This window comes from Schistocerca nitens, chromosome 3 (assembly GCF_023898315.1).
Source record: "Schistocerca nitens isolate TAMUIC-IGC-003100 chromosome 3, iqSchNite1.1, whole genome shotgun sequence".
NCBI classification, from domain to species: domain Eukaryota; kingdom Metazoa; phylum Arthropoda; class Insecta; order Orthoptera; family Acrididae; genus Schistocerca; species Schistocerca nitens.
The window spans coordinates 703,905,165-703,931,149 of NC_064616.1; the positions used below are offsets into that span (position 1 = coordinate 703,905,165).

At 43.0% G+C, this 25,985-nt stretch overlaps 1 protein-coding gene across 1 annotated transcript in view; it reads right to left on the minus strand.

The window, feature by feature from the left end:
* Nucleotides 1-25,985, minus strand: part of LOC126249725 (dual specificity protein phosphatase Mpk3) — a 183,358-nt gene that overhangs the window by 34,010 nt on the left and 123,363 nt on the right. Inside the window, exon 2 of the mRNA XM_049951406.1 lies at nucleotides 111-268. Coding sequence (XP_049807363.1) covers nucleotides 111-268 — 158 coding nt within the window. The remainder of the gene's footprint in view (nucleotides 1-110; nucleotides 269-25,985) is intronic.

A 25,985-nucleotide genomic window follows, 5' to 3' on the forward strand; every position in this document is an offset into this window, starting at 1 on the left:
GATTGTATTCTGTTTCTTGTACATTATACATTTATTTATCATTTCTGGTGAATAATTCCCATCTACTTTCAGAAATTACTTGTTGATATTTATAATTAGGTAATCCAAACCTTGCAGGTCTGCAATGCTGGTGAAATCCGTAGGCTGCGGAGCCCCATGAGAGGCACAGCAACAGACTCAGCACCTGGGCCAGTGCTCACATCACCTGCCAGCTCACTACAACTGTCACACCATTCCGGGTAGCAAGAGCGAAATTGAGAGAAGCCACCTACAGAAACAAAAAGACCAAAATTAGCAAATTACAGAGCAATTTTCTTTACACAACTTCATCATTACTTTCTTGAAAAAACACAGCATGGGAACATAATTACATGTTATGTGGATAATTTTACTGTAAAATATTTAGGAAGTAAAATCTAAAATTAAAATAAAAGGTATGTGACCACAGTGTACTACAATATGATTATTCAAACTAATAGACTGAGACAGCATGACCATTCCTGAAGGATAGCTGAGGAATGGTAATGAATAAAATTTTCAAACAATTTAACCAGTATGTCAATGGCAGACAAAGAAGGTTCACAAATTATGCAACAAATTTTGGTAGTTTCAAATGAATGTACTTCAGACAACGACAAAGACACAATTCTATCCACTCACAAAATTGTTAATGAAATACTAAACAGGACTATGTATCTGTCCCCAGAAGGTACACCAATAGCAACAATAAACCACCTCTTTAAGTCATCTGTTTTACAAAATGGCTCTAAGCACTATGGGACTCAACATCTGAGGTCATCAGTCCCCTAGACTTAGAACTACTTAATCCTACTTAACCTAAGGACATCACACACATCTATGCCCGAGGTAGGATTCGAACCTGTGACCCTAGCAGCAGCGCGGTTCCAGACTGAAGCGCCTAGAACTGCTCGGCCACAGTGGCCGGCCTACTTTACACTGAAGAACTAAAGAAACTGCCTAATATCATGTCGGGGCCCCGCAAGCATGCGGAAATGCTGCAACATGATGTGGCATGGGCTCAACTGATGTCTGAAGTAGTGCTAGAGGGAACTGACACCATGAATCCCGCACAGGTGTTCATAAATCCGTAAGAGTACGAGGGGAGGGAGATCTCTTTGGAACAACATGTTGCAAGGCATCCCACATGTGCTAAAAAATGTTCATGTCTGTAGAGTTTGGTGGGCAGCGGAAGTATTTAAACTCAGAAGAGTGTTCCTGGAGCCACTCTGTAGCAGTTCTGGACAAGTGAGGTGTTGCAGTGTCCTGCTGGAAGTTCCCAAGTCTGTTGGAATGCACAATGGACATGAATGGATGCATGTGATCAGACAGGATGCTTATGTATGTGTCACCTGTCCGAGTCTTATTTAGATGCATCAGGGGTCCCATGTCACTCCAACTACACATGCTCCACACCATTACAGAGTCTCCACCAACTTGAACAGTCTCCTGCTGACATGCAGTGTCCATGGATTCATGAGGTTGTCTCCATACCTGTACACATCCATCCACTCGATAAAATCTGAAACAAGACTTGTCTGACTAGGCAACATGTTTCCAGTCATGAACAGTCCTATGTCAGTGCTGATGGGCCCAGGCCAGGCGTAAAACGTTGTGTCATACGGTCATCAAGGGTACACAAGTGGGCCTTTGGCTCCACAAGCCCATATCGATGATGTTCCATTGAATGCTTCACATACTGACACTTGTTGGTGGCCCAGCACTGAAATCGGCAACAATCTGTGGAAGAGTTGCACTTCTGTCACACTGAACAGTTCTTTTCAGTGTCATTGGTCCTGTTCTTGCAGGATCTTTTTCCGGACGCAGCGATGTCAGAGATTTGACATTTTAGCAGATTCCTGATATTCGCAGTACACTAGTGAAATGGTTGTATGGAAAAATCTCCACGGAGATGCTGTGTACCATCGCTCGTGCACAGACTATAACACTACATTCAAACTCACTTAAATCTTGATAACCTGCCATTGTAGCAGCAATAACCAATCTAAAAACTGGGCCACACACTTGTTGTCTTATATAGGTGTTGCTGACCGCAGCACCGTATTCTGCCTGTTTACATACCTCTGTATTTGAATATGCATGCCTAAATGTGACTGACTTTGGAAACTTTTTATCTACGCCAGAATCACATCCGATTCTACTGGGGAATTTACTGTGATATGAATGTACTGCAGTGTGCTGAAAAATAATGCCTCCAAATCTGTTAATGTAAAAAATCTTACACACAAGCTTCATTAACATTCTACATCTTTATTCTTCATGTCTACATATTTATTTCTCAGCACAGTCAACCTGGCAACAAACACATATATCCCAATGAGAGACCATTTGTTGATACCATCACTGTAGAAAGTTTGACTTTGTTGATGGAGCCCCAACATCACTTCTGCTTGCACTACTTCTTCACTATAAAAGAAAATTCCTTCAAGGTGTTCTTTAAGTTCTGGAAACATAAAAATAGGATGGGGCCACGTTGTAACTGTACAGATGACGATTGATGGCAGCGAACCCAAGGCGTCAGATTATTGTTAATGTTGCAGCACTCATGTGTGGTCTGGTATTGTCATGCTGAAAGAGAGGCTACTCCAGATGTGGATGAACTCTTCAAATCTGCACTGTCAGTTTTCTGGGGATTTTGCAGTATGTAGCAGAGTTGATGGTGTTGCCTTTTGGCACAAATTTTAAATGCACCACACCATGAAGATCCCAGAACACTGTGAGGATGACTTTGCCTGTTAATGGCGGGTCTTCAACTTCTTTGTGTCAGTGATCCCTTGAGGCAGCACTCCATTTAGCTCTCTTGTTTTAAGGTTCAAAATAGTCAACCTAGCTTTCATTGCCTGCCACAATGTTGTTATGGATACCATCACCTTCAGGCTCAAAGCTGTACACATCTTTCATTCTTCTGTGGATTTCAGTTGGAGGCATATTTTCTGGTATTATAAATTCAATTACAGCATGGTGTTTGTCATGCACTTACATAGGTACATGACACACTGTCATATTACATGCTACAACTCAGAGGCCTCTAGCGGCAGATGGTTGCAACTCGCATCAGTGAAGTTGGCAAGCTGATCGAGTAAAATGCATGACATATTAAGAACAGAATAAAACATTCTGAGGCATTAAGTTTCAACACATCCTTATATGTTGTGTTTTGCAGATTAAGCATTATCTGAACTCTAGAGCATTAAGCTTGGAACTTTATGTACTTGCATCTTGTTTAATACAGACACCATGTTTCCTAATGGCAGCTTTTTAGATTAGATGGTCTCAATAAAGGCAGAAAGGGCTTACGACTCCAAGGATGCACGATGAACACAGGATGAAGTGAACAATATAGCAACAATCAAAACTGTAGTTTAAAACTGTCAAAGCTGTGGAATTTCTTAGATGATCCCGGCGATTCATTGTCATCTCATTGAGATGACCTGATGAAGACGTCGAGTTACGGCGTCGAAATATCGTGTTGGGAAGACGCGGACCACCAGCAGAAAACCCAATCTCGACAAGATGGCGTAGCTATGTTGGGAAAGAACCAGCGCTCCAACTGCGAACGGAAAGCACTGAAGCTCAAATTGTTACAGGGCTGGAAAGCTGGAGATAAGGTCACCTGAAATTTTTATAAAGTACCTAACGGTGTTTAGGAAGGCTCGATTAAATACAATTGGTGGCAGCGTCTTTGTTGCTGTTAGAAGTAGTTTATCTCATAGCGAAATTGAAGAAGATAGTTCCTGTAAGGAATACATTAATAACTGGTTCGTTCTACCGACCCAACCCCGTCCACCGCCCAACTCAGATGATACAGTTTCTGAAGAGTTCAAAGAAAATTTTTGTCTCATTTCAAACAGGTATCTCACTCATACAGTTATTGTTGGTGGTGACTTCAATCTACCAGCGATATGTTGGTGAATATACCATGTTAAAGCCGGTAGTAGGCATAAAACATCGTCGTAAATGTTACAGAATTCTTTCCCCGCAAATTATTTTGAACGATTAGTTCAGGAGCCCACTTGTTGTCTAAATGGTTGCGTAAAGATACTTTACTTCTTAGCAACAAAAAATCCGGAGCAAATAGGGAGCGTCATGACGGATACAGGGATTAGAGACCACAAGATCATTGTAGCGACGCTGACCACCGAAACATCCAAATCCACCAAAAGTAAACGCAAAATATATTTAAAAAGTAGATAAAAATTCGTTTGCATCTTCTTAAGAGAGAGTCTCCACTCCATCCCAATTAACTACGTAAGTGTAGACGAGACGTGGCTTAAAAATCAAAGAAACAGTATCTGAGGCAACAGAGAGATTTAAACCAAATAAATTAATAAAAGATGGTGCTAATTCCCCATTGTACACAGAACAACTCAGAACATTGTTAGAGAAGCACCGAAAAAAGGCCTGACACAAAATTTCCAAGACTGGCGGAGTTTTACTGAAGCTAGAAACTTAGCGCTGACTTCAATGTGAGACGCTTTTAATAGCTTCCAAAATGAAACTCTGTCTCGAAATCTGACAGAAAATCAGAAGAGATTCTGGTTGTTCGTAAAGTACACCAGCAGCAAGACACAATACCTTCACTGTGCGATACCAGTGGTAATATAACCAATGACAGCGCCACACTGAATAGAGGTATTCAACAGTTTTCAGAAATTCCTTCACCAAAGAAGACGAAGTAAATAAATATTCCATAATTCGAACCGAGAACAATTGCCAAAATGAGTAACTTAGAAGTAGATATCCTCGGTGTACCGAAGCAGCTTCAAGCACTTAATAAAGCTAAGCCTTCCGGTCCGGATAGCATACCAATAACGTCTTTTCAGTGTATGCTGATACAATATATAGCCCCATACTTCGCAGTCCCCCCCCCCTCCCCCTGTACCATGGACCTTACCGTTGGAGGGGAGGCTTGCGTGCCTCAGCGATACAGATGGCCGTACCGTAGGTGCAACCACAACGGAGGGGTATCTCTTGAGAGGCCAGACAAACATGTGGTTCCTGAAGGGGGGGCAGCAGCCTTTTCAGTAGTTGCAGGGGCAACAGTCTGGATGATTGACTGATCTGGCCTTGTAACATTAACCAAAACGGCCTTGCTGTGCTGGTACTGCGAACGGCTGAAAGCAAGGGGAAGCTACAGCCGTAATTTTTCCCGAGGACATGCAGCTTTACTGTATGATTAAATGATGATGGCGTCCTCTTGGGTAAAATATTCCGGAGGTAAAATATTCCGGAGGTAAAATAGTCCCCCATTCGGATCTCCGGGCGGGGACTACTCAAGAGGACGTCGTTATCAGGAGAAAGAAAACTGGCGTTCTACGGATCGGAGCGTGGAATGTCAGATCCCTTAAACGGGCAGGTAGGTTAGAAAATTTAAAAGGGGAAATGGATAGGTTAAAGTTAGATATAGTGGGAATTAGTGAAGTTCAGTGGCAGGAGGAACAAGACTTTTGGTCAGGTGATTACAGGGTTATAAATACAAAATCAAATAGGGGTAATGCAGGAGTAGGTTTAATAATGAATAAAAAAATAGGAGTCCGGGTTAGCTACTACAAACAGCATAGTGAACGCATTATTGTGGCCAAGATAGACACAAAGCCCATGCCTACTACAGTAGTACAAGTTTATATGCCAACTAGCTCTGCAGATGATGAAGAAATTGATGAAATGTATGACGAGATAAAAGAAATTATTCAGGTAGTGAAGGGAGACGAAAATTTAATAGTCATGGGTGACTGGAATTCGTCAGTAGGAAAAGGGAGAGAAAGAAACATAGTAGGTGAATATGGATTGGGGGGAAGAAATGAAAGAGGAAGCCGCCTTGTAGAATTTTGCACAGAGCATAACTTAATCATAGCTAACACTTGGTTCAAGAATCATAAAAGAAGGTTATATACCTGGAAGAATCCTGGAGATACTAAAAGGTATCAGATAGATTATATAATGGTAAGACAGAGATTTAGGAACCAGGTTTTAAATTGTAAGACATTTCCAGGGGCAGATGTGGATTCTGACCACAATCTATTGGTTATGAACTGCAGATTGAAACTCAAGAAACTGCAAAAAGGTGGGAATTTAAGGAGATGGGACCTGGATAAATTGAAAGAACCAGAGGTTGTAGAGTGTTTCAGGGAGAGCATAAGGGAACAATTGACAGGAATGGGGGAAATAAATACAGTAGAAGAAGAATGGGTAGCTCTGAGGGATGAAGTAGTGAAGGCAGCAGAGGATCAAGTAGGTAAAAAGACGAGGGCTAATAGAAATCCTTGGGTAACAGAAGAAATATCGAATTTAATTGATGAAAGGAGAAAATATAAAAATGCAGTAAATGAAGCAGGCAAAAAGGAATACAAACTTCTCAAAAATGAGATCGACAGGAAGTGCAAAATGGCTAAGCAGGGATGGCTAGAGGACAAATGTAAGGATGTAGAGGCTTGTCTCACTAGGGGTAAGATAGATACTGCCTACAGGAAAATTAAAGAGACCTTTGGAGAGAAGAGAACCACTTGTATGAATATCAAGACCTCAGATGGCAACCCAGTTCTAAGCAAAGAAGGGAAGGCAGAAAGGTGGAAGGAGTATATAGAGGGTTTATACAAGGGCGATGTACTTGAGGATAATATTATGGAAATGGAAGAGGATGTAGATGAAGATGAAATGGGAGATAAGATACTGCGTGAAGAGTTTGACAGAGCACTGAAAGACCTAAGTCGAAACAAGGCCCCGGGAGTAGACGACATTCCATTAGAACTACTGATGGCCTTGGGAGAGCCAGTCCTGACAAAACTCTACCATCTGATGAGCAAGATGTATGAGACAGGCGAAATACCCACAGACTTCAAGAAGAATATAATAATTCCAATCCCAAAGAAAGCAGGTGTTGACAGATGTGAAAATTACCGAACTATCAGTTTAATAAGTCACAGCTGCAAAATACTAACGCGAATTCTTTACAGACGAATGGAAAAACTGGTAGAAGCGGACCTCGGGGAAGATCAGTTTGGATTCCGTAGAAATGTTGGAACACGTGAGGCAATACTAACCTTACGACTTATCTTAGAAGAAAGATTAAGGAAAGGCAAACCTACGTTTCTAGCATTTGTAGACTTAGAGAAAGCTTTTGACAATGTTGACTGGAATACTCTCCTTGAAATTTGGAAGGTGGCAGGGGTAAAATACAGGGAGCGAAAGGCTATTTACAATTTGTACAGAAACAAGATGGCAGTTATAAGAGTCGAGGGGCATGCAAGGGAAGCACTGGTTGGGAAAGGAGTGAGACAGGGTTGTAGCCTCTCCCCGATGTTATTCAATCTGTATATTGAGCAAGCAGTAAAGGAAACAAAAGAAAAATTCGGAGTAGGTATTAAAATTCATGGAGAAGAAGTAAAAACTTTGAGGTTTGACGATGACATTGTAATTCTGTCAGAGACAGCAAAGGACTTGGAAGAGCAGTTGAACGGAATGGACAGTGTCTTGAAAGGAGGATATAAGATGAACATCAACAAAAGCAAAACGAGGATAATGGAATGTAGTCAAATTAAATCGGGTGATGCTGAGGGGATTAGATTAGGAAATGAGACACTTAAAGTAGTAAAGGAGTTTAGCTATTTATGGAGTAAAATAACTGATGATGGCCGAAGTAGAGAGGATATAAAATGTAGACTGGCAATGGCAAGGAAATCGTTTCTGAAGAAGAGAAATTTGTTAACATCGAGTATAGATTTAAGTGTCAGGAAGTCGTTTCTGAAAGTATTTGTATAGAGTGTAGTCATGTATGGAAGTGAAACATGGACGATAACTAGTACGGACAAGAAGAGAATAGAAGCTTTCGAAATGTGGTGCTACAGAAGAATGCTGAAGATAAGGTGGGTAGATCACGTAACTAATGAGGAGGTATTGAATAGGATTGGGGAGAAGAGAAGTTTGTGGCACAACTTGACTAGAAGAAGGGATCGGTTGGTAGGACATGTTTTAAGGCATCAAGGGATCACAAATTTAGCATTGGAGGGCAGCGTGGAGGGTAAAAATCGTAGAGGGAGACCAAGAGATGAATACACTAAGCAGATTCAGAAGGATGTAGGTTGCAGTAGGTACTGGGAGATGAAGAAGCTTGCACAGGATAGCGTAGCATGGAGAGCTGCATCAAACCAGTCTCGGGACTGAAGACCACAACAACAACAACAACAACAACAACAACAACAACTTCGCAGTCGTATACAACCGCCCGCGCGACGAAAGATCTGTACCAAAAGCTGGACACAAGTACTCAAGAAAGGAAATAGGAATAACTCTCTGAATTATACACCCATATCGCCAACGTCTATTTGCAGTAGGATTTTTGGAACGTATACTGTGTTCGAACATTATGAATTACCTCGAATGTAACGGTCTACTGACACAGTCAGTGCGGATTCGCAAACAACCGTTCTTGTGAAAAACAATTAGCTTCTTATTCGTACGACGTAATCAGTGCTATCGGCAGAGGATCTCAAATTGATTCCATACTTCCAGTAGGCTTTTGACAACGTTTCTCGAGCGTGATTGTGGAGTATCGCTTCTGCTGTGCGACTGGATCAGAGATTTCATGTCACAAAGGTCACAGTACGTAGTAATAGAGGGAAAATCACTGAGTAAAACAGAAGTGATATCGGGCGTCCCCCAAGGAAGTGTTATATGCCCTGTGCTATTTCTAATCTATATAAAAGATTTAGGAGATATTACGAGCAGCCCTCTTAGACTGTTTGTGGGTGATGCTGTCGTTTGCCGTCTAGTAAAATCATAATAAGATCAAACCGAATTGCAAAATGACAGACAGAATGGTGCTAAAAGTGACAATCGTCTCTAAACAGGGAAAGTCTGAGGTCATCCACATGAGTGGAAAACGAAATCCGTTGAACTTCGACTCAATACCAAGGTATCACAATTACGAATAACTTAAATTGGAACGATCAAAGATAAGGTTGTGGGAAAGGCGAAACAAAGACTATCTTATACTGGCAACTTAGAAGACGCTGCAGGTCTACTAAGAGACTGCCTGTACTACGGTTGTTCGTCCTCTGATCGAGTACTGCTGTGCTGTGTGGGATTCATACGAGACAGGTTTGCCGGAGGACACAGAAGAAGTTGAAAGGATGGCAGATCGTTTCGTATTATCACGAAATAGGGGAGAGAGTGTCACGGATATGATACGCGAGTTCGGGCGGCTTCATTAAAACAAAGGCATTTTTCGTTGTGGCGAGATATTTTATACGAATTTCAGTCAATAACTTTCCTCTGAATGTGCAAATATTTTGTCACCAACGCACATCGGCAGAAACGACCATCATAATAAAATAAGAGAAATCAGAGCTCGCCCAGAAAGATTTAAGCTAAATGTTCATTTTCTCCACGTGCTCTTAGAGAATGGAACAGTAGAGAAATAGTCTGACGGTGGTTCGAAGGACACACTGCCTGGCACTTAAATGTTAACTCTAGAGCAGTCATTTAGTTGTAGACGTAAAGACGCTTCTGCCAAATGAAATTCACCTCGAAGACCAGCACTTTTGTATCTGGATTTGTTGTCAGCACTTGATCCATCTAACTTCTGTAAGGCCAAGGACTATTCTTACCGTTTGTTGGTGAAATGCTTGTGTGGTATGACTGCCTCACAGTGTTAGTCACATATCCATTTTTATATCACTGGTAAGTGACGAATGTTATGAAAACAAACACTCCAAACCGACGTTTCACGTAAGTCACATGCAACGAAAATCTGTAACGCAACCATCTGTGTGTGGCGTGTTTATAATTATGTTTTATTTATATTTTAGGACAATTAATCTATAAAAAACACACCACATGTCATAAAGAAAGCGTGTAAACCGTCTGAGGATCAATCACAACGATTCGAAACCGGCAACGGTACCCTTTGAATAAAGGAACTGAAAGTAAATTTGTAGCTGGTTGCTGTTCTAATACCATAAATTTTAATGTTCAGATGTCTTTTCTGAAGGTATGTGTATGGAATATAGCCTTGTACTGAAGTGGAATGTGTGCAATAAACAGATCAGAAGTTCGAACGATTACTTGAGGAACACTGTTCTCTTTTTTAAAACTATTTATAGGGTGTGATCGACGCTATATCCAAAATAATGTGGAAAAACAAAGGACCGCGAAAGATCGGAAGGCGTCTCCAGAATCCCTACGTGTGGAACTGTTTGAACATAATATGATTTCACCAAATAGTACCATACACTTTCTGAAGATTGAAAAAAATACATGTACTAGGTGATATTTCCTAATGGCAAGTATATTTTATAGCCATATCCAGCAGGGTCATGTTGCCAACGGTGAAATGAACCAACAGTGAAAACGAGTAAGGAACTATCTAGATTCGTGGATCCAAAGAAGGCAGTAGTTTTCCATCTAGTCCACGTCTTACCCACGCAACTAGAGGGCAACTCCACGATAGCTACTTCTACTTGGGCATGTTCTGTTCTTCCCATGCCTGAAAAGGAAAATTAAAGCGGCTGCCGTCCATGAATCTGGTAATTTTCCAAGTAAGACCGAGAAGGATTTCTTTGGTATTCCATGAGAAACATTGCAACATGCTGTAATGGGTTTCGACCTGATCTGGTGACACATCCGCTGTAATCCAGCTCCGACATTGGGAATGGGTAGTTGTACACTCGATTAATGGTGGAAATTAAATCCAAACTGCTCTTCTCAACAGCTGCTCGGTATCATCAGAGGACTGAATGCTAATTGTCAATAGCTGTGATTCCATGGAAATTCTTCGGCATAGTCTGGGCAACGTCTTCACCGCCCTTTCTCATTATGCCACTAACGTGGCACCTTACATCTCTAGTCTAACGCGAACGAAGGAAGCTCTCTGCAGATGTCCGCCCGCCCGTCTGCACACCAAGGGGGCAGGCGGCTGCCTTCATAGCTGACCATGGAAAACAGCCACCCATACGTAGAGTTTATCGTAATGTTCTAACAGAACAAGATGACTACACTGTGTCCAGTTTGCTTTGTTGAGCACTCACCTTTGGAGACTTCTTTCGGACACTGATTTGTCTGCTAAGCGTCTGATTGCCGTCAAATCGTGTCCGCCCGACGCATGCAATTTCATTTCAGAGTTCGTGGAAGCGTTGCTATTTTGATGTGCCACCATTTGAACGGTGTTAAGTAAGTACTCCAATTCGTTGGAAACAGCCGCTTGAGTAACAAAAATATCGGTGAGTGGAGTTGGCTGACTATCACGAATTGTAATACCAGACAGACCGTACATTGTGCAGCAAACTACTCGCAGTTCGATTCTGGACAACAACAACCGGGTTGCCATACCATCCACAACTACCAACCCACCAAGAATTATAGAAGTCGTCGCCCCTACAGATGTGCCCAAGCTCACTGGATCGCAGACTGAGCAAAGATTAGCATGGCCTCGAGCTATTAATTAGGTGTCTCTAATTTAGTTCGTTTTGTGTGTATAGCGATATACTCGTCTCCCCGTCCTCTTTGTGTAATATCTACGTTTTCTGTGTCTCCAGTAACATTTGTGATTAAAAGTTGGGATGGTTTGTCCTATAAACGCAAGACAATTAGTTGGAACGTGACCTGCAATGCCCAATTCGTAGGAGTCCACAGTTATTGGGCAAAGTAACAAACTGCTTTCTTCCAGGACTATTAGTCCCGCAAGGTCTCAAAAAATGGTTCAAATGGCTCTGAGCACTATGGGACTTAACTTCTAAGGTCATCAGTCCCCTAGAACTTAGAACTACTTAAACCTAACTAACCTAAGGACAGCACACACATCCATGCCCGAGGCAGGATTCGAACCTGCGACCGTAGCGGTCGCGCGGTTCCAGACTGTAGCGCCTAGAACCGCTCGGCCACCACGGCAGAGAAGAACTTCTGTCAAGTTTGAGAGGTAGGAGACGAGGTATTGGCGGAAGTGAAGCTTGTGAAGGCGGGTCGTGAGTAATGATTGGCTACTCAGTCGGTAGAGCAATTGCCCGCGAAAGGCAAATGTCTCAGGTTCGAGTCCCAGTGCGAAACACAGCTTAACCTACCAAAATGTTCTTTAAAACTGTAGCTATAAAAGCATGAAACACGAAGTTAATTGATCCAAGACTAACTAGCGCAATAACAAAACGAATGGTGATTGTAAGCTCGCTGCACAAAATATTGTGCCACTCTCAAAATACACTGTCCGAAAGAATTATTGGAACATGACTTTGGACGTCTGCTATACGCCATTGAGAAATAACTGAGGACTGGGTACCTTATTACATTATATCTTTACCTTTCATAAAATAAGTACACAACAAAACATCATTACATTCTCGATCGTTCACGTAAAAAGAACTGAAATGTCCGACAAGGGTCGAAAACAAAGTAGAAACACTCACCATCCAGTAATTCTGGGAGCTTTTCATCGGACTTTGCGAGCTTCAAATAACAAGTATGCAGCCCGTGAGCGTTTATCACTGCCTGACACCCACACGGCATGCTCTGCATAAGTCTATGGAGGTCACCCTGCGGTATCTGTTCCCATTCTTCAATGAGAGCCCACGAGAGTTCTTGCAGATTAATTTATTTGTTATTTTCTTTTAGACTGTTATCTATATGAAAGAACATGTATTGGCGTGAATAAAGCACATAATATTTTAACATAATGTCAAATGTGTTAGTAATAACCAACCATTATTTTATTAGAGTTCTTGGAGAATCTGTAGTGGAATAGGTCGAACACGAAACCGTTTGTCAAGCTTGTCCTATAAACAGATTATGGGCTTTAGGTCGGGACTCACAGCCCGCCTTTTCATTAGTTCAATGTCCACGCTTCGCAAGACATCCTTGCTGATGCCCGCCAATGGGTCCCGGCATTAGAAGGAATTCAGAGCCACCACTGTATGCAGCATCCAGCACATGGTGTGACAGGATCAGGTTCGACCTACTGCGTCGCGATAAGGCGACCATGGACAATGACAAAATCCGCAAGGCTGTCAACACTGATGTCTCCCCACAACATTATAGAACCTTGGAAATCTGTCGATTTCCTGCACATCTGGGAGATACCGCTCACCACGGGCCTCCACACACGAACACGGCCATCACCCTCCGTCAGTGAATGTCTGGACTCGTCTGAAAGTAACACGTTTCACCATTCACAAAGTAACTTGTTCATTGCAGTCTGCTAGGACGCAGCGGATCCAGTGGCCCTTCTGAGATCATCTTGCAGTGCTCTGGCAGTATCCGTGGGACGTCGCGACGCACACATGGCAGTGAGTTGAAATGCGTCGGCGACTTTGTCCAACCCGCCTTGTGTACTGATCTGTCTCCCTGTAACGTGTCCACAATCTATGGATGACAGATGGATAGACACTGGTATCTGCAGCAACAGGACGGAAAGCCCATCCTTTTTGGATCAAACAGACCGCTCTTGCTACTTGCACTGCTTTACAGTATCACACTGCATGCGTCTTCTTGAATAGAATGTCCACAATGGACGACTGCCATCTGTGTACCTCACCAGGAAACACTGCGACACTGGTACTCACCTCCTCCTGAGGGGTCACCTGACACTGCAGTGCATGTCACAGCCAATAGATAGCGAATGATTGTTGCACACATCGAAAGTGAAGATCTCAAGCCTTGGGAAACGACCGCAGGTACCGACTGTATCGAAATAGATTTAACATACCAGACGTCAATTCACATGTTCCCCTAATTCTTTTAAACAATGTAGCAGATTTGTCACCTCAAGCGCAATTTAACTGGTACTACGCAATCATGGAACTCTCCGCCGTGATGTAAACCGTGGCAGTGAAGTAGTACGTACGTACGTACGTACGTACGTACGTACGTACGCACGCACCAGTCGGTTGTGTGAAGTCAGAGCAGTAAGATGGGTCGATGAGGAAACGTGACATTGTGGTAGAAAGGACCTATCGTATTTGGACGAGCCGATGAGCACATTGTGAGTAAAGTTGTCCGATTTGTTGGTGTATCAACGCGGTCTCCCAACCTGTCTACAAGGAATGGTCTGCCGTTCGCAGCCATGAAACACGGCGTCATGACAGGGTCGTAAAAACATACCAACCGGCAGGAACTTAAGACGAGTATCACGCCCTATAAGTGATAGTCGGTTTCAAACCCAACAGGGACTAAAAATGGTTCAAATGGCTCTGAGCACTATGGGACTCAACTGCTGAGGTCATTAGTCCCCTAGAACTTAGAACTAGTTAAACCTAACTAACCTAAGGACATCACACACATCCATGCCCGAGGCAGGATTCGAACCTGCGACCGTAGCGGTCTCGCGGTTCCAGACTGCAGCGCCAGAACCGCGCGGCCACTTCGGCCGGCCCAACAGAATAAAGGTATATCACAACCAGGTTCCGAACAAACACCGCGATGAGAACTATATGCAATGGACGTTTTCTCACAGTGGCACAGTAAGCTGAACGTTTTCAATGGGGTAAACAATATAGCAGCTCACTGTAGGCGAGTATTATGGCCCTGCGAGTCGCGATTTTACCTATTTTCAAATGATGCATGGCGTCGAGTGCACCGACGATCCACTAAGACGTTTAACCTGCAGTGTCTGGGGGGTGTAGTTCAGACGGAGGCTGAATACAAAATAAATATTCCAGAATTCGTATCAAGAACAACTGCCAACATGAGTAACTTACAAGCGTATATCCTCGGAGTAGTGAAACAACTTAAATCACTAAATAAAATCAAGTCTTCCGGTCCAGATTGTATACCAGTTAGGTTCCTTCCAGAGTATGCTGATGCAACAGCTCCAAACTTATCATATACAACCGCTCGCTCGACGAAAGATCCGTATCCAAAGACTGGAATGTTGCACAGGTTACACTAATATTCAAGGCAGGCAATAGGAGTAATGTGCTAAATCACGGGTCCATACCATTAACGTCGATATGCAGCACGTTTTGGAACGTATATTGTGTTCGAACATTATGAATTACCACGAAGAGCACGGTCTATTGACACGTAGTCAACACGGTTTTAGAAAACATCTTTCTAGTGAAACACAATAAGATCTTTACTCACACAAAGGAATTTCAAGTTGATTCTGTATTTCTAGATTTCCAAAAGGCTTTTGACACTGTACTTCACAAGCTTCTTATAATCAAATTGCGTGTTCATGGAATATCGCCTCTGTTATGCGTCTAGATTCGTGATTTCCTGACAGAGAGGTCACAGTTCGTAGTAACTGACGGAAAATCATGGACCCTCTACTGTTCCTTATTATTGTAAACGATTTAGGAGACAATCTGAGGAGCCAGCTTAGGTTGTTTGCAGATGATGCTGCCGTGTGTCATCTAGCAAAGTCATCAGAAAATCAAAACAAACTGCAGAAAGATTTAGATAAGATAACTGTATGGTGCGAAAATTGGCAAGTGACCCTAACAAGGGAACCTCCCCATCGCACCCCCCTCAGATTTAGTTATAAGTTGGCACAGGGATAGGCCATGAAAAACTGAACACAGATCAATCGAGAAAACAGGAAGAAGTTGTATGTAACTATGAAAAAAATAAGCAAAATATACAAACTGAGTAGTCCGTGTGCAAGATATGTCACATTAAGGTACCTGTTCTCTGAGGAGCACCGTGGTCCCGTGGTTACCGTGAGCAGCTACGGAACGGAAGGTCCCTGGTTCAACCCTCCCTCGAGTGAAAAGTTTTAATTTTTTATTTTCAGACAATTATCAAAGTTCATGCACTCAGACATGATCAACTTTGCTCTCCAAAATTCCAGGACATGTTCAGATTTGCTTGGACACATGCAGGATTTGACGGTCTACACACGGAAAAACTTGAAAACGTTTGTTTTGACAGAGCACAGGGAAAACTGTGCGACTGTGAAACTGTTGCATTCACTTGTTGCCGTTTATGCGACAAACTCAATGTTTTCATCACTTTTTTGGGAGTGATTATCACATCCACAAGAAAACCTAAATCGGGCAAGGTAGAAGAATCTTTTTACCCATTCGCCAAGTGTGCATGTTAGGTGGGTCGACAACATATTCCTGTAATGTGACGCACATGCCGTCACCAGTGTCGTATAGAATATTTCAGACGTGTTTTCCTGTGGAGGAATCGGTTGACCTATGAATTTGCGATCAAATGTTTTCGGTTCCTATTGGAGAGGCACGTCCTTTCGTCTACTAATCGCACGGTTTTGTGGTGCGGTCGCAAAACACAGACACTAAACTTATTACAGTGAACAGAGACGTCAATGAATGAACGGTCAGATCGTAACTTTGCGAAAATAAAGTAAGTAAAATTTTTGCTCGAGGGAGGACTCGAATCAAGGACCTCTCGTTCCGCAGTTGCTCACTCTAACCACGGGACCACGGCGCTCTTCGTGTTATATAGTCCTAGATGTTGGATATGTTACACTTGGACTACTCAGTTTGTATATTTTGTTTATTTTTTCATAGTTCCACACAACTTCTTCCTGTTTTCTCGATTGATCTGTGTTCAGTTTTTCAAGGCCTATCCACTGTGTCAATTTATAACTAAATCTGAGGGGGGTGCGATGGGGAGGTTCCCTTGTAAGTAATGAAAAGTATGAGGTCATCCACATGAGTGCTAAAATGAATCCGTTAAACTTGAGTTACACAATAAATCAATCAAATCTAAAGGCCGTAAATTCAACTAAATACCCAGAATTACAATTACGAACAACTTAAATTGGAAAGAACACACAGAAATTTGTAGTGAGGAAGGCGAATCTAAGGCAGAATATTTAGAAGATGCAACAGATCTGAAGAGACTGCCTACACTACGCTTCTCCATCTTCTTTTGGAGTACTGTTGCGCGGTGTGGGATCCTTACCAGATAGGATCAACGGGGAACATCGCGACAGTTCAAAGAAGGGCAGCACGTTTTGTACTATCGAGAAACAGAAGAAAGTGTTACAGACATGATGCAGGATTCTGGACGGAAACCATTAAAACTAAGGCGTTTTTCGTTGTGACGGAACTTCTCACGAAATTTCATTCACTAACTTTCTCCTTCGAATGCGAAAATACATAGGGAAAAACGATCATCATTGTAAAATGAGGGAAGCACAGAAAGACATAAGTGTTCTTTTCTCGGCGCGCTGTTCGAGAGTGGAGTAACAGAATTAGTGTGAAGGTCGTTCTATGAACCCTCTGCGACGTACTTAAGTGTGATTTGCAGAGTAGCCATGTAGATGTAGATGCCTTGTGATGTTCCGCGTCTTTTGTATGACGAATTGGGCACACTCAAGTTACAATGAAAGTGAACCAAGACGTTTATTTTAACATTCACGGTGATCGAGAACTGGCTTTTCTGTTAGATTTTCGTTACGAGTGTGCCGTGGGCACTTCCCTCTTAACAGATGACATCATCAGAGTTCCCAGGGCTACAAGCATACGTTCCCGGTTTGACCCTAGCCCAGAGACCCTTTCGCACCTCGACCGGAATCTAGATTAGATTAGATTTACTTTCATTCCAATTGATCCGTAGTGAGGAAGTCCTCCAGGATGTGGAACATGTTCAAATGGTTCAAATGGCTCTGAGCACTATGCGACTTAACTTCTGAGGTCATCAGTTCCCTAGAACTTATAGCTAATTAAATCTAACTAACCTAAGGACATCACACACATCCATGCCCAAGGCAGGATTCGAACCTGCGACCGTAGCGGTCGCTCGGCTCCAGACTGTAGTGCCTAGAACCGTACGGCCACTCCGGCCGGCGTGGAACATGTCAGAAAAACAACAATACATGAGAAATATTTACAGCTAAAACAAATAAGCTAATGTACCATTCCACAGGTCCCAAGTGGAATGATCGTCTTTTTTTAATGAACACTATATGAAAGAGTCATTTTACAAATACTAATGCACTGAATTTAAAATAAAGTTTTTTTATTTATTTATAAGGTAATAAACATGTAATACAACTACTATAATACTCATTTACAATGAACACAGTACTGGACTGAAAGAGTGCAGAAGTTATATATACAAATCAGTTGGTTTTACTGAGAAATTCATCAATGGAGGAGGAGGAGTTGGCCACCAATAAATCCTTTAGACTTCTCTTAAACTGAATTTCACTGGTTGTTAAGCTTCTTATGGTTGCTGGCAAGTTATTGAAAATGTGTGTTCCTGAACAATGCACACCTTTTTGTACAAGACTAAGCGACTTTAAATCCTTGTGAAGATTATTCTTATTTCTAGTATTGATTCCACGAATTGAGCTGTTGGTTTGAAAAAGTGATATATTATTAATGAAACGTCTGGAGCTATTTGGAACAATGGACAAAACGTAGCTATTCACGTCTCCGCAGGTTGGTAGCTCTAAGGGCACTTATCAGTGACTTCAGCTGTATGATCCATACCTGAAGAAACGTTTTGGCCCTTTCTCGCCGAATTGAAGCCACTAAAAAGGCTAGAGGCGGTATTACATGGTAGTAACATGGATCCTGGGGGGTGACTAATTTTTTGTGCGGTGTCCTTACATGAATTCTCCGCAAACGGAATTATCTAAGACCGAATATTATTCGCGGGCGGGCGTCAAATCGAGGCAACCAAAGTACAAAATGAAAGTGTACAAAAGCTGCGAGGCATCGCGGCGGCAATCGATAAGGCAGCGGCTGGAAGCGGGCACGGTTGTAAAGCGAGAAGTTTTTGGGCGGCCAGCGGGCCGGGCACCCGCGCAGCCGAGCCGAGCCGAGCCGAGCCAAGCCACTGCCAGCGCCGAGCGCGCTGCGTGACGTGACCGGATGCGGCGGGCCACGCCCTGCGCTGCGCTGCCGCAGACGCCGCCGCCGCCGCCTCGCCCTCTTACTTAACATCCGACACTATTTTCTAACTCGCAACGACTGCAGCGAGGGCATAAACCGTGCTAGCGACAGATAAGCACCTCTATCTCAGGAGACTCAAAAATCATTAAACCAACTCAGGAGTATTGTTCCAGTGTTTACAGTCCTTATCAAGTGCGCGTGACAACAGACCACGAACGAAATCACAGTCGCTCTGCTAGGGTAAAAAGGGGTCGGCGTTGCCCATTCGAAAGTCTAACAGAAATTCTCGGGGAATATAAACAGAAAGGTTCGGAAGAAAGACAACGTAGTTCTCGCGAAACCCTGTCGGATAAATTTAGAGAACCTGTATTTCAAGAATCTGTGCGAAAATTATACTGCCACCATCGTGTATCTCGCATATGCGTCATAAGGATAACGTAAGAGAGATTAGGGCACGTAAAAATGAATACAGAAAGTCATTTTTCCGTCGATCAATACAAGAATGGAACAGGAAAGTAAATCAATATTTTTGGTGCGCACGACCCTCCGCTACGCGCTGTACTGTCTCTTCCGGAGTATGTATGTCGATTTAAATTAAGAATAAATTGTCGTTCTACAGCTCCTGAAAGGGAACAAAATCTTTAACGAAAACATTTTATATACACGCGTCATATTTGAATAAAAACTTTCGACGAGCTCCAACCTCGTTACTCGCAAAAGGTATTGCCGTACGGGCGAATACTGCGGTCGCCGCCACCAGTAATCAAACTGTATTCCGTAGGTGAAATTCAGTATGAAGTAAGCAAGCAAGCAAGCACAACCTTGGGCAGAAAAGGTATTCTAATTATTTGCAGATGCCATAGGAGAACTAAACAGATGCTGCGCCCACTTAAAGCAATTCTTGACCTCAGCTTCCCTGGGATTGATAATATTACTTGTTGAGAGGAGTTGTTCAAAAAATGGTTCAAATGGCTCTGAGCACTATGGGACTTAACATCTGAGGTCATCAGTCCCCTAGAACTTAGAACTACTTAAAACTAACTAACCTAAGGACGTCACACACATCCATGCCAGAGGCAGGATTCGAACCTGCGACCGTAGCGGTCGCGCGGTTCCAGACTGAAGCGCCTAGAACCGCTCGGCCACACCGGCCGGCGAGAGGAGTTGTTGCTATATCGGATTGTCCGTACCGTATCAGTGCACTGGTGCAGAACATCAACGGCGCATGACATGTACACAGTCCAGTCACAGTAATATGGCCACCGCCAGTGTTCGACGTCGGCGTGTAATAACTACTCACAGATGGCAGATGGCTGCACTAGCAGTGGAGGATATATAAAACGTGTCCGGGGGATGGGGGAGGGGTAGGGGGGGGGAGGGGGCGGAAAACCGAACAGTCGTTGTTGTGATGCGGAAACGCAACGATTTATCTGACGTCCCTAGGAACATGATCATTGGCTTGCGTGTCAAAAGGGAAAGCATTTCCGAAACGGCGAAGTTCGTATACTGTTTACGTGCCGCTGAGGTTGACGTATACCAAGCATGGCAAAATGCCGCTATCCAAAACCGGCGCCGAGACAAATGTGGTGCGCCACAGGCCATAGATGACGGGATGGACGACGGCTACGGAGATGTGTACGGGCGAACAGACGAGCATCTGTTGAGCAATTGACCGCCTGGGTGACCCAAGGGGCTACCAACAGTATCTCCGCAACGACCTTCCAGAGAACGTCGCTGCGTATGGGCCCACGCAATAGACGCCTGGCTCAGGCACGCAAGCTCAGGCTGGAAGTTGTACTCAAGTACCTTAACTGGACGTCGACTGAGTGGCGACAGGTGGCCTTTTGAAATGGATCACGTTTTATGCTTCTCCGGCCACATGGCCTTTGGCGTGTACGGACTTGCGTCAATCGTGGGGTCCAGGACAGAGAAGGGAGTTATGTCCCGCGAAATGTTTTCGTGACATACCTTGGATGATTTCGTTATTCTGGAATTTACAACGGATCAGTACAACTACGCATCTGTCCTTGGGGACCATGTCCACCCCTACATACAGCTTGTTTTTGCTTGGAACGATGGCATCTACCAGCAGATAATTTAAAACGTTGACAGCTACAACTAAAATAGTTATACATGGTTGATTGACAATTCTTATAGTACAAGGGTTTAAATACAGGTGCTCAAACTATTAAAATATAAAAGCGAAGTAAAACCTTAATAGTCCGTTGTAGCTTTATTCATTTACGTTCGCTTTATATAATTACAGCCACATTCAGTTGCATATTTTGACAGTTTTAACACCTGTATTTAAACACCTGTTGTAATGTATGAACTGCCAGTCAATCATGTATCCACCAGCAGGACAGTGAAACGTGCCAAACGGCTCGCAGTGCACGTGTGTGGTTTGAAGAGCACCACGATGGGTTTACCGTGCTTCCCTGGCCAATTAACTCCCGTAACTTAAACCAAATCGAATATCTGTGGGACCACCTCCACCGGGCTGTTCGCGCCATGGATCGTCAACAGAAAAACCTAACGCAACTGACCAAGGGCTGGACTCGGTATGGCTCCACATCCCTGTCTGTACATTCTAATACCTCACTGACACTCTTCCCGCACGCCCGCGCTGGAAATGTGGTTATTCAGGCTCTTTGACACGTGGCCACATTATTGTGACTGTACCGTGTAGAAACTTGGACAAATCATCGAAGGCTGAGCGCACACATTCAAAAAAGGATTAAGCTGTGTTCTCAGACAGAAAATTATCATCTAACGCATGTACTTATTATGAAAATTAAATTATTACGATATTCGGGAAGACCTGCAAACGATCAGCACTTGATGCAAAGACTCGCGTAGACCCTAAACACAAATAAATGTAATGTGTGTAAGAGGACGAAGCAAAGACCTGACAGCGAAGACAGATGCCACATAAATACATCAAAACCCTAGAGTGATGAATTGCAGTCCATCCCTGAAGAGCACATTTACTAAACTCTCCTTCGGCCAAGTGTAGCTTCCTCAAACGTATACTAGGAGAGTACGTTTGAGAAATTCAGACGTACACAAAAGCTTCTTTCCGCCTACCATCCGCCACTGAAACAGTGTTGATGGAGGAGGAAGAAGAGGGGAAGTGGAAATGATTCAATTACACTATTCTTCGCCATATATCGTATGACGGCTTGCGGCGTCTTTGTCTTTATTGAGTAACACCAACCGCGTAAAGACTTAGTTTATGACACAGACTGAAAACGTGTAGAATGAACTAAGGAAGTAATCTCTACAAGGGCTGTGCTACTGTGATCCTTCTCCTCCCCCCCCCCCCCCCCCCTCCCGCCATTTCTTGAACTGCATAGCTGCATTTAACCCTATCCATACATCGTGTTCCACCCTATGCCAACGATTTTTAGCTCCCAATGAATAAACTACTTACTGATTTCCTCTAACAAAAGTCTTACTATTTTGTGCTGTATTTTCCTTGCTACGACCCAAGTTACTAAATAACGTATGGAAACGAAGGGAATTAGTAGTAACTTTGCGAAAATACGTAAACGTACTTTAAGTAAAATGAAATGAAAAACCTACGAGCTAAAATAGAATTAATGAAATTTTTAGTGTGTTGACTCGGAAAACTAGCTGAGAAACTTAATTAGACAGCAGCAGTTCGTTGAAAGTCACGGATACATTTATTTCAATTATAACTACCACCTGAAGCAGTAGTATAACTATGCTGGAAATATCCTCATTTCAGATATTGTTTCGCAATGCAGACACGCACAGGTGTTGCTGGAGTGTTTAGTGTATTTTGCACGAATACTCGCTACGGTCGCAGGTTCGAATCCTGCCTCGGGCATGGATGTGTGTGATCTCCTTAGGTTAGTTAGGTTTAGGTAGTTCTAAGTTCTAGGGGACTGATGACATCAGATGTTAAGTCCCATAGTGCTCAGAGCCATTTTTGCACGAATACTATGTTGTATATGGGCCTATTCAATTGGCGATAAAAGTGATAAAATAAACTAAAATCGCATTCATGTGCTTGTAAATAGTCTGTGTGGAAACCATATTTTTAAACATTCGCCTCAAAGAAGTAACCCTTCCAAGAAAACAATATTCAGTGGTTGTATACAGGGTGTTACAAAAAGGTACGGCCAAACTTTCAGGAAACATTCCTCACACACAAAGAAAGAAAATATGTTATGTGGACATGTGTCCGGAAACGCTTACTTTCCATGTTAGAGCTCATTTTATTACTTCTCTTCAAATCACATTAATCATGGCATGGAAACACACAGCAACAGAACGTACCAGCGTGACTTCAAACACTTTGTTACAGGAAATGTTCAAAATGTCCTCCGTTAGCGAGGATACATGCATCCACCCTACGTCGCATGGAATCGCTGATGCAGCCCTGGAGAATGGCGTATTGTATCACAGCCGTCCACAATACGAGCACGAAGAGTCTCTATATTTGGTACCGGGGTTGCGTAGACAAGAGCTTTCAAATGCCCCCATAAATGAAAGTCAAGAGGGTTGAGGTCAGGAGAGCGTGGAGGCCATGGAATTGGTCCGCCTCTACCAATCCATCGGTCACCGAATCTGTTGTTGAAAAGCGAACGAACACTTCGACTCAAATGTGCAGGAGCTCCATCGTGCATGAACCACATGTTGTGTCGTACTTGTAAAGGCACATGTTCTAGCAGCACAGGTAGAGTATCCCATATGAAATCATGGCGGTGAATCGAGTAAGTACAGTACATACTGAAGAAACTAAAATGAGCTCTAACATGGAAATTAAGCGTTTCCGGACACATGTCCACATAACATCTTTTCTTTATTTGTGTGTGAGGAATGTTTCCTGAAAGTTTGGCCGTACCTTTTTGTAACACCCTGTATACTGAAGTCATAGGAAAGCGATACACACAAATGCAGATAGCGGTAGTATCGCACGCACAAGTTATAAAAGGGCACTGCAGTGGTGAAACCGTCATTTTTAATCAGGTGATTCACGTGAAAAGGTTTCCGTCGTGATTCTGGTCCCACGACGGGAAATAACAGACTTTGAACGTGGACTAGTTCGTGCAAAAACTCCTGCAACACTTTCGCAATTATGGAAAGTTATAGAGGCAGCATGGCTCAATTTTCGGCAGGGGACTTTCAATGACTTGTTAAGTCCATGTCACGTCGAGTTGTTGCACTACGTCGGGAAAAAGGAATCCGTCACGATATTAGGAGGTATCCCACGACTTGTAACCTCAGTGTAATTTCTGCATACCACGTATATGGAATGTGTCAAGAACACCTTCTCTGCTAACGAAATTCCAGAAAAATAGTCATTTGGACGATCTTGTCTCCGAATGGCGAGGAGCGTGTGTGTGATTTTACATCACTGTTATTTCGCGTAATTTATGTAGGAGGAAGCACTCATTTCTTGACTTTTCTTGGAACATACGTTTTTGAAATTTTATGATATATAACGTTTGCCGCTTGACAGATGAACTCGGGATCATTGCCTTTCGCGGAAAGTTCTCTACCGACTGAGCTACAAGCTTGTCTCACGACCCGTCCTCACAGCTTTACTTCCGCCAGTTCGAGTCTCAGTCCGGCACACAGTTTTAATTTGCCAGGAAGTTTCGTAACAACCAACACTCCGCTGAAGAGTGAAAAGGAAACATCCCCAAAGCTGGGGCTAAACCATGTCCCCGCAAAATCCTTTATTTCAAGAATGCTAGTCCTGCAAGTTCCGCACGAGGACGTCTGTGAAGTTTGGAAAGTAGGAAGGATATGATGTACTGGCTGAAGAAAATCTGTGAGAATGGGTCGTGAGGCGTACTTGGGTAGTTCAGTTCGTAGAGCACTTCCCTGCGAAAGACAAAGTTTCCAAGTTCAATGCTATCTGCCAAGGGCCCGAAACAGACGATCTGTAATCAAGAATCAGTCGAAATAGTTTTGTAAGCAACCTCGTTCGTGGGTGAATCTAATTTCATCACAAATCTTAAAATTTTAGTTTCCTAGAACTAGTTTTTAGGTTGTTCCGGGCGAATACTCTAAGACTTTCAGGGTTGTCATTGTTTCTGGTGATTGATAGCCAATCTTGTAATTGAAGAATAATGAGTCCTTCCGGTTAATTACATGCAACATGTTATATTTACTCAACTGTCCGTATGCACACGAAGTATCATTCCTCTGCAAGTCTTCGAGCACTTAGCTCCAAGTTTCCTATATACGACAACATCATTTGAGAACAGCTTCATGTTGCTTCTGACATCCTTCTGATCATTTATGTGAGTGCTCTTTAAGTACTCTCCCCTCTCATGAATTCGTCCTGTCAATAACGATGTGTTCTAAGTCTACGAGATCCGGAATTAAAGCACAAGTTGATTTCATATTCTGTAAGTTGGTATTTTGTTCAATAAACAACAATGCGGAACAATATCGAATGCCTTCTCGAAGTCAACGAACATGACATTAACGCGAGCACCAGTATTTATTGCTTTCTCGATCTCATGGACGAACTGAGAGAGCCGAGTTTTACAAGATAACTGATTGTGGAATATATATCAATTAATACTGAGGCGATTTTTCGTTCTCGAAAATGGTAACAAGACACGAGAAAAGAATGCGTTCCATAGTTCTACAACATAATGGAGTGGTCTCTGAAGTCCCATAATTATGCACATGTCTGGTGACACAGATTTTTTTTCAGTTGATTGTAACGTTTCATTAGTCCAGCTAACTACGATGAACTGTAGTTAGAAGAGGAGCAAGTTTTTACGCACAATCCAAACTCAAATGGCGATCACTGGATGGAAGGTGACGTTTTTTTCGAGGAGCACTATTGAGAAAATTTAGAGAACCGGCATTTGAGGTTGACTGCAGAAAGATTCTAATGCCGCCAATGTATATTTCGCGTAAAGATTATGAAGATTAGAGAGCTTATGGCTCGTACGATGGCATGTAGACAGCCGTTTTTCCCTCGCTCTGGTTGGCTGATTTGTGGAAGGGGACCAAACAGCGAAGTCATGGGTCCCATCCGATTAGGCCAGGATGGGGAAGGAAGTCGGCCGTGCCTTTTCCAAGGAACCATCCCAGCATTTGCCTGAAGCGATTTACGTAAATCACGGGAAACCTAAATCAGGATGGCCGGACGCCGGT